Source organism: Apodemus sylvaticus, chromosome 1 (assembly GCF_947179515.1).
Source record: "Apodemus sylvaticus chromosome 1, mApoSyl1.1, whole genome shotgun sequence".
Classification (NCBI taxonomy): Eukaryota; Metazoa; Chordata; class Mammalia; order Rodentia; family Muridae; genus Apodemus; species Apodemus sylvaticus.
The window spans coordinates 116,170,345-116,183,045 of NC_067472.1; the positions used below are offsets into that span (position 1 = coordinate 116,170,345).

The following is a 12,701-nucleotide window of genomic DNA, read 5'->3' on the forward strand; positions in this document are numbered from 1 at the left end:
AGTCAGAACTTCTCTAATTTTAAAATTGAACAGCTTAAATTTATTTTTATACCTAATGTTTATTAGTGTAGAAATATATTAATTCAACCTAAAGAAATATGAAAGGTATGTGGTTTGCTACTATTTCAGTGTATGACGCCTGCCCCCCCCCCTCTCTCTTGTCTCTCTCTCTTTAACTGTTGCTGTATGTGTGTGTGTGGGAGGGGGAACCATGAACACACAGCATGAGGCAAATCCAGTTCTGTAATAATGAACCCATTGCCCTATAAAACATCATTTGTCTAGTTCAAGTAATTGGAGTTTAAGAGTTCTACATTCTGATACTAATAGTTACATCCACTCCGTCTCTCTCTCTCTCTCTCTCTCTCTCTCTCTCTCTCTCTCACACACACACACACACACACACACTCTCTCTCACACACACAGTAGTACATTCATTCATTATTATAGGAACAGGTTTCCCTCAGGTTATGTGTTCACGGTCTCTGCTCTGCTACTATATTATGAAGCACCAATAAAGCTTTAGCTACATGCTGACAGTTTGATATTGCATTTCCCACTGAAACACATTTCAATTCACTGTACATTACTCAACCTGTGTGTTTTATATAGTAACACTAATAAAACAAATTCTCCTAAAGCTGATGTCATTAAAAAATATTTAGAGATAACAGACAGAACTGTTGCAGTATCCCAGAGAAACAGCCTCAAAAGTTCGGTCTCACAAACTGGAAGTTGTTTCAGTGTGTTTAGAGCAACAGCCAGATCACTAGCAGCACATCCAATCTATTCAATAGCATGGAAACACACACACACTGTACTGTAGGCCACTAGGTTTCTATTAAAGATAGTCCCATTCTTTGGTTGCCTCTGAGAAGCAAGTGGCAAAGACACAGCCTCTCTAGAGGACACCATGAGGACGGCTTCACAATTCCAGCCTCTGGAACATAAATAATCTGTTGCTGTATTAATCCACAAAGCTTGCCATATTTTGTTACTTACTACTGCCCTTGGAAACTAACAGACTCTAATGCACATATTGTGGGCTCTGAGTTGTTACTTTTTTGGTTCTTAAATTTAAATTCCTATTTATTTCAACTCAATTCTATCATGATATTTAACTTACAGAAAGAAGTTTAAATGATATCAGAGCTAAAGTGATTACTCAATGGTTAGGAGCTCTTGCTGTTCTCCCTGAGGACCTAGGTTACATGGTGTCTCACACCTGTGTAACTCTAGTTCCAAGGCATCTGATACCCTCTTTGGGCCTTTGTGAGCACCAGGACGGAACATAGTACATAGACATGCAGGCAAAATAAACATAAGACAATACATTTTTAAATGAGATTATGAAACTTTAAAAGGAACTTTTGAAGTGGTAACTTAAGCATTCTTTGGAAAATCAGTTGGATGGTATTTTGCTGGGGCAAACATATAAAAGACTGTTTCATTAAAATGAATACAGGTGAAAGACTAAGACAGACTCCTGAAGGAACATTTCATTGAAGCAAACACAGGAGGGAGATGTTCTGCTAAAGTAAACATGTGAAAGAACATGTAATGAAGGATTCTTTGCTAACAACATTAAGATCCATGTGTCGGGATTGGCGGACTCAAGCTGATTGGATGCATGTGAGACCCATGCTGAGGCAAGGCACACACAGGACACATGATGTTTGGAGGGATATAGAATGACAGAGACAGAGCTTGACTTGCTGGTACAGTTAGCTGTGCAATGCTTGAGGGTCTCGCGTCTTAGCTGATCTTCGTTTCCTTGAGAGAGGCAAGCACAGAACCCCTGGTGTTCCTGCTGGTCCCTCCTGCTGACTCTAGCCTAGGCTGAGGCCTGGCTGTGTCTGCTAAGTCATGTCACTGCTGTTGCTGACCTGAATCTCCCGAACTAGACTGCTGGTGTATCCGTGAGGTGTTTGTGAATGGATCAAGCTGCCGCTGCTGACCTATGAACTAAACTGCTGATTTCCAGACAACACAGAGAGGAGTTGCTCCAAAGAACCTTTCTAAACAAGTCCACTTCCCCCATATCCTTTATTTCCCACTACCTCTGGTGGGTAGTGGGCTACAAGGGAAGTAAAAGCATTTAAGAATCATCATTAAAAATAAGGTTTGAAAAAAAGTAAAATTACAAACTTTTCTAGCACACACTATAGTAGTATGCAGTCTCACACTTTCTATACACTCAGAGCTACTGAATATACTATGATGACACTGTAAAACTTGTGGCTACCCAAGGCTTTATTAAAGTTTTCTGGCTATAGGACAAAAACTTAGTATTTTAAAAAGAAACTAGGAAGTAAGGCCTTCTGCTGCACTTGTTTTGTTAGCAACAGAGGTTAGAGATGAGACTCCTAATATTTTTTATATGATTAACTGGTATATAATGAGGGCTACAGAATCAATTTTTCATTTATGGTACTAAATCTAATCCTCAAAGTAAATAATAAGTAGCAAAAGATAAATGAACATAAAGAACTGCTGGGAATCCAAACAGCCTTATTCATGAAGATTCTGCCAGACAAATCAGCTGAGAACTATCACTATCAACATTCAAGATTGCTAGGAAACCAAGACACCAGTAAATGAATAATAAACACATGAAGACTCAAAGTGTCACTGTTTCCTACAGGAAGTCATTAAAGCCCCAAACTTTCCGGACTTGACTAACACAGTATCTGAAGGCAGCAGTGCCACACTTAGTGTAGTAAACGCACTCGTCAGTTTCCCTTCAGACACTTAGCTGATGTCCAACTTGCTTTAAAATGTCCACTGCAAACACAAATCCTCCTTAAACAAAACTAGCAGTACTCCATTAAAAAAAGGAAGCCTAGTTAATGAACCAACAAAAGTCTTAAAATATTCTTATTTTTTAAATAAAACAGCCATTTAATTTTGTGCTTTAAAACAAAGTAGTGGAAAATACAACAAGCATAACAACCTTTGCCATCATCAAAAAGCTTCAACAACCTTTAAAATCATCATCATGTAAATACTCATTAAAAGAGTTATTTCCTATCATAGCAACTTTGAAAAGAAAACTAATACTAGGGTAACTGTCTTCCTGCTTAAGTAATATAATACTTATATATGGCAAACAATGAATTTAGAAAATACTGTTCATCATTGAACACTATATAAAAGATCAGGAAAGTGTATTAAAAGTACAAATTAAGACAGGATATAAAACTCCATTCTCAACAAATTAACTAACAAACTCATGAAGAAAGAAAGAAAGAAAGAAAGAAAGAAAGAAAGAAAGAAAGAAAGAAAGAAAGAAAGAAAGAAAGAAAGAAAGAAAGAAAGAAAAGAAAAAGAAAAAGAAAAAGAAAAAGAAAGAAAAGAAAAGAAAAGAAAAGAAAAGAAAAGAAAAGAAAAGAAAAGAAAAGAAAGCAAAAAGCCAAAACCAAAAACACCAAGCCTATGAAGACCCGGCATATTTGACAAACATCTGTGAAAATACAAATGTTAGATACAAAACAAAGCCCTTATTACTCCCCTTCAAGAATGATAAACAAGTGAAAATCTCTAACAGGCACCGAATGATGAACACGCACCAACACAGCAAGGACTGGGACTCGGCTGGCATGCAGCTCAGCAGCAAAGCTTATGTTTAGCATATATAAGAACATTAAAATCAATGATGTTAATAACCAAAAAGATCAAATATGAAATGGTCTCCTATTCATTGCTATCTATCAAATTGAGACTAGATTCAAATTCAATACACACTATCTTTATAACACTGTATATCCTAGTAAGCCTACTAGGTATGGAAATGGAAAAGAAATACAAGTTAACTGCTGAATATTCTGTTTTCAAATTTATAGTCTATCAACGGTTTGACTTTGAAAACCATCTAGGAAACCAAGGTATGAGTTAACAATTATATGTAACGAGCAGAACGACACAGGAGTAGCTACCCTGCACTTCATAAGGGCCCTATCAAATAGCATACAAGAAACAAAACCCAGACTGCTCTGATGTGCCATCCCCACCCCCCAAAGGAATAAAATTAAGAACATTTAGCCTAACTATCAGGAACAGAGAGATCATAAGATGCATTTATAAAAGAAGCCTCTCCTCTAAAGAACCTAAATCAGCATGGCCTTTCTAATAGTTCTTACCTATTTTTTTGTTTGCTTTTACCATAATTACAAAGAAACATGGCTCCTCAGCCATAGCATGAAGTTATGAGAAGTTCCCACCTATAAGACCTATAATCTACTTGTCACTTCTCTGCAATTAATTAATATCCGGAAAAGTACTTGCACCAGGAAGAGAAAAAGCAAGTAATAAGTAATATCCATGACAAATAGGAAAGTTTGATATCTTTCTTGAATGAGAAAAATTGATAGTGTTACAGAACCCTTCCAAATCAGCATATTACAACAGTTATGCACATCAATAATACCTGTGCTCCTGATACAGGGCCGAAGGGGTTTGGTGGCCTCATGACAGGCTGGCTGTATATTAAGGTTGGCTGTGTCATTACAGGTACACTTCCCATCTGAGGAGGCTAAAAAAATAGAATAATATTAAGTTAAGAAATTCTGGCTTACATATTCATTACTCTGGAGGACGTAAACAAGAAGGCAAACAGGAATGTAAGATTAATAGGACTTTTGCTCTGACTTTAAGGACAAATTATTCTGCATGCAAGTGAAAGTAATATCTACTTTTTTAAAATGTAGTACTTTTTGGTTTTTTTTTTTTTTGGGGGGGGGGGGGAGAAAGGGTTTCTCTGTGTAGCCTTGGCTGTCCTGGAATTCACTCTGTAGACCAGGCTGGCCTCGAACTCAGAAATCTACCTGCCTCTGCCTCCCAAGTGCTGGGATTAAAGGCGTGTGCCACCACTGACTGGCTTAGTTTAACTCTTAAAAAGTAGAAAACAGACAGGTAGTGGTGGCTCATGCCTTTAATCCCAGCCCTCGGGAGGCAGAGACAGAGGCAGGTGGATCTCTAGAGCTAGAGGCTGGCACGGTCTACAGAGCAAATTCAAGGACAGCGAATAAAGCTACACAGAGAAATCGTGACTTAAAAAACAAAACAGGGCTGGAAAGATGGCTCAGCGGTTAAGAGTACTGGCTGTTCTTCCAGAGTTCCTGAGTTCAATTCCCAGCAACCACATGGTGGCTCACAACCATCTGTAATGGGGATCCGATGCTCTCTTCTGGTGTGTCTGAAGACAGCAAGAATGTACCCACATACATGAGATAAATAAGCCTTTAAAAAAAATAAAACTAAGTTGCAAATAAAGCCTAACTTTCCTATCCAACGGATTTGCCAAACGTAAACTTTATCCAGGCCTCAGGGTCCATGTAGGCTCTACAGCTAAATAGTAAAATATTTCAAAGCAACCCAATTGCTTTTGAGTATCATATCAAATTTTATGTCACTATGCAAATGATCATAAATGATAACTGATTTTATTTGTGTATACGTATGTACAGATGTTACATAATATTCATGTTTGTGTAGGTGTAAATACACATGTGGAGGCCAGAGGTCATCCTCATGTCACTGACGGTAACAGAATATAGATTGTGGGAATGGTGAATGGTTTAAAGACTGATTTTGTACTCCAAGAGCCACTGTCAGAGGAAAAGCATTCTGGCCTATACCACATTAAATTTACCCCTAAATTACTCGATTATACAATTCTACAGTACTAAAGTGGTATTATCTCACTACTTGTAACAAAATAGCTTGAAGCTAAACATTAATATTTAATCATTTTGTAATGAAAAACATTTACAGCAAAGTTATGAGTTGAAAAATAAATTAACATTTGGTACACTAATCAATAATACCTATTTTACAACAAATATTCTAAAAGATACTTATGGAAGCAATGGTTAGGTTCTTGGGCTAGTAGTAGCTATAGGGTACTACTTTTCTTAAAACAAACAAACAAAAAAAACCCCTAAGGTTGTAATAAATCATATTAAGAATAAATTACTCTACTTTCCAAAAAATTATATTTAGAAATATACTTACAATTCCATATCCTATCATGCCCGTTGGTGTAGTAGCAGGATAGGCCATTACAGGGGGTGCCTGACATGGCAAAAGAAAAAGTAAAACAGGAATTGTTAAGTCCTGCATCTCATGAGTTTAAAGGATTGTCAGATTTCTATTTTAAAACAAATTGCTAAGACAGCTATGATTAAGTGACATTTATGATTATTGGTAACTATGAATTAATACTCAGTGAGAAAAATCTCAAAATTAGCAGAAAAACAAAATTGTTAAAAGAAAAAAAAAACCCACAAGCTTAGACTCGACCATAGTCTAAGTACACAAGATACTTTATAGCTTATAGCTTTCAAAGACAGAGTACTTGTCCTATCCATAGCTCCACCAAAATAAGAAAAATTAAAGTCTTCAGGTATTTAAAAATATCCAAAAGTTCCAAACTTTAAGACCCATTAATTTTCATAAAAAATGTTTATCAAGAAGAACATAATAGAGACTATTTCTTAATGTGTTTCTTTAGTATTAGAAGGAGAAAAAAACCCTAATGATTCCATGTCAATTAGGAACCTGATATTCAAAAAAACATAGGAAGACCTCGAGTAACTATGCCTATGATCACAGAAGTAGCTGTATGTTAGCTTTCTAATTTGTTCCAAAACTATCAATTACTTAAAAGGAACAACCATGTTCTAAGTTGATATTTTCGTGAGGATCCCTGTGCTACTTCTTTTATTGATGACTTGTTAGCATACTAGAAACATATTATTTTAGATATGGCTGCTGTCTTAACAATATTCCCTACATATCTTGCTCATAAAAACCTACAACTGAATACAGGGGAAAGACCAATAACACAGCTAAAATGTTTGAAAACATAAAATTATACAGCAGTTTGAAGTTATAGGCATGAAGTTAAATGAAGCATAACTTTAAAAATAACACTAACAAGTGAAGTTTAGTATTCAGGTGAGCACATAGGGCGTATTGGTCTCTCCCTACTTCAAAACCAAGATCTACAAGAGCAGTAAAACAAACTGCCAAGTACAGCAGAAGCCTGGAAGATTACATGCAATTGTTATTTTTAAACATTACCACAATCAACATTTCCCTTCATTCAAAAGTCATCAAGTGCACGGTGGCAGCACAGATACACACACAGACACCCAGCCATCTGGCAGCAAATGGCAGAATATTAAGCAAGAAAGAAAAATTGGTATTTCCCATGCCACCATCAGAATCAATTCTGCAACACACCCATGAAAATCAGTAGATGCTAGGAATAATTTCTGGCACACTGAAAATCTGATGTGGAAATAAGGAATAGCTGGAAGGTTATGAGATTCTGCTGCAGCGGTGGTTAATAGCATGCCATTTTATTGCAAAAAAAATAAAAAAAAGGCTAGTTTTTGGTCACTTACGTATTGTGGAAAATGCATGCCATTCTGTTTTTCCCAGGGAGAACAATTACATAATGCAATAACACTGGATTAGAGCAAGTACTTACACAACAAAATACACAGAGAGCATTTTAGTTTACACGTACATTCACTACCTAAAATTCTGGTATTTTTTAATATCTAATAAAAGAACATCTATTATTAAAACACTATCAAGGTTGATAAGGGAAATGGACTTTTAGCTACCTCCCTTTATACACACAATGCTTTACTATTTACAAATGTATTTAAAACAAAATACGTAGTGATATCAATAAGGAAAATTCAAGGGCATCCTCAAAATAATGTGACACCACATGTCTACCGCCAGGGCAGGACCGGCAATGAAAAGAGTTTGTGGCAAAACAAATATTTTAGTCAAATAAATATATTTATTTATAATTTTAGAAATTAAAAACCTTGACAGTGTTTAAGAATTAATCAAAAGGTTAGAAATGTAAAGAAACACCATAAGCAGCAGTTTATTCTTACGTCACATCACAGGCCCTACACGTTAGCCATTAAAATAAACTATCAAATACACACAAATATCTTAAGATATCATAAGAGATGACCCACACTAACATATATAATACACTTATTTTGACAACTTACATACAATGCAAGATGGTTAGGTGTTTATTACATTCTAGTAGTCAATTTTAAGGTAAATACGATCAAAAGCTTTCAGATAAATACTGATGTAAGATGAAATAAGCAAATACCCACTGTGACTTCATATTAGCTGTAGTACTTACAGTACCACACAGACATTATTATTGAATAATCCTATGTGCAGCCAGAAAGCCCACTAACCTAACTGCTGCCAGCAGTTTTATTCACTGAGGTATGTTATAAAGGAAAAACACTAGATTCAGCTTTTCAACTGCTTTTCATATGGGGATTTAAAAAAGCAGCACAGATGACAGTATACTTCAAAGTGATGTATGTATTCCAACTCTCCTGAGAGAGCACTACACTCTTACACTTATTGTGAGTCATGTGCATATGCTGTGCTCACATGTAAAAACCTAAACTATGAAGCCAGACATGATGTTAGAAACCTGCAATTCCAGCAGTTGGGAGGCCAAGAGAGAAAGATGGTACATCTGAAGCTGATCTGGACCACCTAGTGAATTCAGTCTGTTTGGGTTATATAACTTCTGCACAGGCTCACACCTGCCTCCTCAAAACAAAACAACAAAATTAAACTTGAATTTTTCATTCCTCAGTTAGATGGACTAAATTAGAGGTTCTGCCTCCAAGTTTTGGAATTATAGGCCATGCACCAGTATGTCTGACTTAGAATGAGGCTTTTCAGGATGTGAAATTACAATGTAAAATATAAAGGTGAAAATGACTCACTAATTCGGTTATCGGGGGACTTCAATCAAATATTGAATGGCCACAAATAATGAGGAACTATATTAATACTAAGAAAACCTAAGAAAGTAACTTGTTTACCCATCATCAGGTCTAAAGGTTATAAGGACTTTACGTTACAAAACATAAACAATAAATTTGACAGCAATAATACTAAGACTATATCCCATTACTCAAGATGCAGCGCTGTTGCACTTCTTAATAACTGTGCATGTACTAAGTGGGAAAAAAATAATAGCTCCTACCACAGCCACACATTATTCATCAGAATGATGTCTAAAAATGGAATCATTTTAAAGACATGTTAGGGATTAAAATGTACCTGACAAAGATAGTCAATCAGCTTTAAAGAAACAATGAGATACTTCATAAAACTTAGTAATAATGTTTCCACTTATATCTATATTTTTGTTATACATTTAGTCAAAGCATTCTGGTACTTTATATAAACTTTCCCACTCACCATTGTCGCAGCACTCCAGGCAGTTGTTGGTGCAACCTTTGGTTGCCAGTTCGATCCTCCAGTTAACTTCTTTTCACCTGGTTGACTCCAACTTACATCACTTTAAATAAACATAAACATACAATGTTTCTCAACTACATGAACATACTGAACATTTATAGTACTAAGTTGGTACGTTTGAAGTAAAAGTCACATCAGGTTCTAAGATGATATTTAAATAATACAAATGAGACACTTACTTCTTAGTGGTTCCATTTCCAATGCCAAGATCTAGGAAAAGAGAAAAAGTATTTAAAAACTAGAATCATTTTAACAACTTAAGCTTAAAGGTGACTGAAGAAGCAAAGGACTACTTACTACCCACAAGGTTGGCTAAAGATGAATCCAGGTCATCGGACACTAATTTGTTAGGCGGAAGTTTGGCAATAGGGAGACTCTGGTTCTGGGAGGCCACGGTTGGTTTGAGAAGTCCACCTAGTTCATCAAAGCCTTAAAGTTACAAACAGATGAAATGGGATGTGTAAGGAACTTCATGGGCTACGGCTTTCTAAAGGAGTTCTATCCCTTTTCTCCTTGTTTATTCACTGGAAGTTTTCCCAGAACAGGAGAAATGCCCTCACGTGGAAAGAAGAAAAATCTGACATCTTCAACTGAACTTAACAGAAATAGTGTGTCTAAAATTTAATGACAAAATTATATCCAAGTTAAAGGGGATGAGGATGTAAATCTCTCCCTATTCCAGCAAAATTTTTCTAAACATTTATCCTAAAGTCCCTTTTTATACTGAGAGACTATTTTATAATGTCTTAATTGGAGCTGAAGAAATAGCTGGGCAGTTGTTAGTAGGCACATCAGGTAGGACCATGTAACTTGAGCCTGGGTGTCCAATGTGTCTGCTCTGCAGGCACCTGCACTCATGTGCACATAGCTGCCCTCCTCCAAACACAGAATTCAAAAAAAATTAAATCTTTTAAGTTAAAAGAAAAAACTAAAACAGAAAAAAAATTTTTGACAGGTCTTCATTTCGTTGCTCTAACTGTGCCAGAACATCTATGTAGACCAGGCTGACATCAAATTCACAGAGACCTACCAATCTTTGCTTTCCTAGTGGTGAAGTAAAGGTATAAGGTAACATGCTCAGCCACAACAAACTTTTTTTACAAGTGTTGTGTGCCTCAAAAGAAAATACATAGGAGTTAATTCTCCCCAGCGTGATTCCTGGAGACTGAACTAAGGTTATAAGGCTTTGCAGTTAAGTAGCCTCACCTCTGAGCTATCTCACAAGTCCTAGAAGGCTTCTAAGAGCTTCTCACCCTTCTCTTATTTGGAACCTATAAGAACCTAAGGCAGGGGCTGGGGAGATGGGTCAGTGGTTAAGCGCACTGGTTGCTCTAGTTCAGAGGAACCAGGCTTAGTTCCCTTACCCACATGGTGGCTTTCAACTGCCTATAACTTCAGTTCTAGGGAATCCAATGCCCTCTTCTGGCCTCCAAATACGCCTACATGCATATGCAAATGAGCTTTCAAATACAAAACTATAAGCCTATTAGTATACACTACGTAATTTTTTTTTAATTTGGTTTTTTTCGAGACAGGGTTTCTTTGTGTAGCCCTGGCTGTCCTGGAACTCACTCTGTAGACCAGGCTGTCCTCGAACTCAGAAATCTGCCTGCCTCTGCCTCCCAGAGTGCTGGGACTACAGATGTGTGCCACCACCACCCGGCACTAAATAAATTCTTAGTCCACACAAACAAGCTTGTTTCTAACTTTATGGATAACTAATTAAACATTATGTAACTAAAGACAGTCTAACATGTTTTAAAGTTAAAATTTAATTGTTAGTCAAAGTCAGTGATCATTTCCTTGTAGGAATAAGATCAGAACATTAAAGTTTTATATGTACTTTATAACCTTCATGCTAACAACAAGAAGCATAATCCTCATTCCAGAGTTTTATAGTTTTCAAAATATAAATTAGTAGGTGCAGCTTAAAAATAATCAGTACTTTAAAAAAGCCTGTAGTCACAGACCCTTTAACATACTCTACTTATATAGAAACTATCTAAACAAGTCAGGGTACCAAGCACTATGCCTTCAGGTTAGAACCTCACATACCATAAGACTGTTCATCTCAGTACAAGAAAAATTATGATGACTGAAAGCTATAGCACTTTCTAAACAGTCACTAACAATTTAGCACTTTACCAAGAAATTGTTTTCTTATTGTTTAGTTATACAGACAAAACTTCCCCTAACCTCTAAAATGCTACCAAGAAAAAGGTAAAATTAATATTCTTATAGGTCCCTATCAAGTGCTTTGGGGGAAGAAGATCAATTTAATTTATAAATGCTAAAAGCAGAATCATGTTTCCTATAGAGGATCTACATTAACATGCTATCATATTTTAAAGGAAAAAAAAAAACTTTTCTTACCACCAGAATCTACAGCAACATTCGTAGATTTATTTCCAAACACAGATTCAAAGTCGACATTAAGGCCAGCTGAAGAATGAGGCTGTGCAACTGGAGAAGGACTGAATCCTAAGGAAAAGCAAAATGCAAAAACACTCAATTCTCTACTAACTACTATTCAATAGTTGAAAATACAGTTAACTATAAATTACCTTTAATAATGGTAATAGAATGAGGAAAGCAATACATTCCTTAAACAAAAAAGCTAGTTTTTAAAGCAAAAGTTTTCTTCGTTTTATCACATTCCTGTTTCTTAAGACATAGTATCACATTGTGGTCCAAGTGATCCTCTTGCCTTGGCCCTCAATGGGAAGATTATAGGTATAAACCATCAACACTAGCTACATTTCCATTAAAGTCACCCACTAAGAAAACTCAGAACACACATTTAATCATGAATTTATTTCATCACAAAAATGAAACCTTTTCTTATATTTTATCTTAATTTTGCATCTGATTTCTTAAAACTTGAAGTCATCTAAAACACCATGCTATCTCTCTACCTATGACCTTCTGTATCCTGTATCTCTCTGACCTACTTTCTCTTTCCCTACTTCACCCCAACCATCACACATTTAAAAAATAAAAGTTTTGCTATTACATTTGTGTGTACCCGTGTATATGCTTGTGGGCATGCATGTGCTACACTGTATGTGTGTAAGTCAGAAGACAACTTGTGAGTGTTAGTTCTTTTCCTCCACTATGTGAGTTTGAGATACAAATTCAGGTCTCACCGCTTGGGAGAAAGCACCTTTAACCCACTGAACCATGTCACTGGGGCAGAAACTACATGGTTTAAGATAAAATAGCTAGGATTCTAAAAGTTGCAATCTCACAAATGTTTCTGCCTGTTTTTAGAACATTAAAGAAAAATGATAATTCTTTCAAATCCCATCCACTCTCTCAATTCAACTTACAATTTTTAACACTAAGAATGATGAGTAAGGGGCCAAGTA

At 36.1% G+C, this 12,701-nt stretch overlaps 1 protein-coding gene across 17 annotated transcripts in view; it reads right to left on the bottom strand.

Moving 5' to 3' along the window:
* Picalm (phosphatidylinositol binding clathrin assembly protein) overlaps positions 1-12,701 on the bottom strand; it is a 78,515-nt gene that overhangs the window by 7,111 nt on the left and 58,703 nt on the right. For 7 of the 17 annotated variants that reach the window (XM_052158999.1, XM_052158978.1, XM_052158960.1 and 4 more), the window contains 7 exons: positions 11,707-11,814; positions 9,631-9,762; positions 9,513-9,543; positions 9,274-9,373; positions 7,410-7,433; positions 6,013-6,072; positions 4,427-4,531 (listed from right to left, as the gene is read on the bottom strand). In XM_052158999.1, coding sequence (XP_052014959.1) covers positions 4,427-4,531; positions 6,013-6,072; positions 7,410-7,433; positions 9,274-9,373; positions 9,513-9,543; positions 9,631-9,762; positions 11,707-11,814 — 560 coding nt within the window. The remainder of the gene's footprint in view (positions 1-4,426; positions 4,532-6,012; positions 6,073-7,409; positions 7,434-9,273; positions 9,374-9,512; positions 9,544-9,630; positions 9,763-11,706; positions 11,815-12,701) is intronic. The other 10 variants (XM_052159005.1, XM_052158944.1, XM_052158931.1 and 7 more) reach the window with 3 other exon arrangements.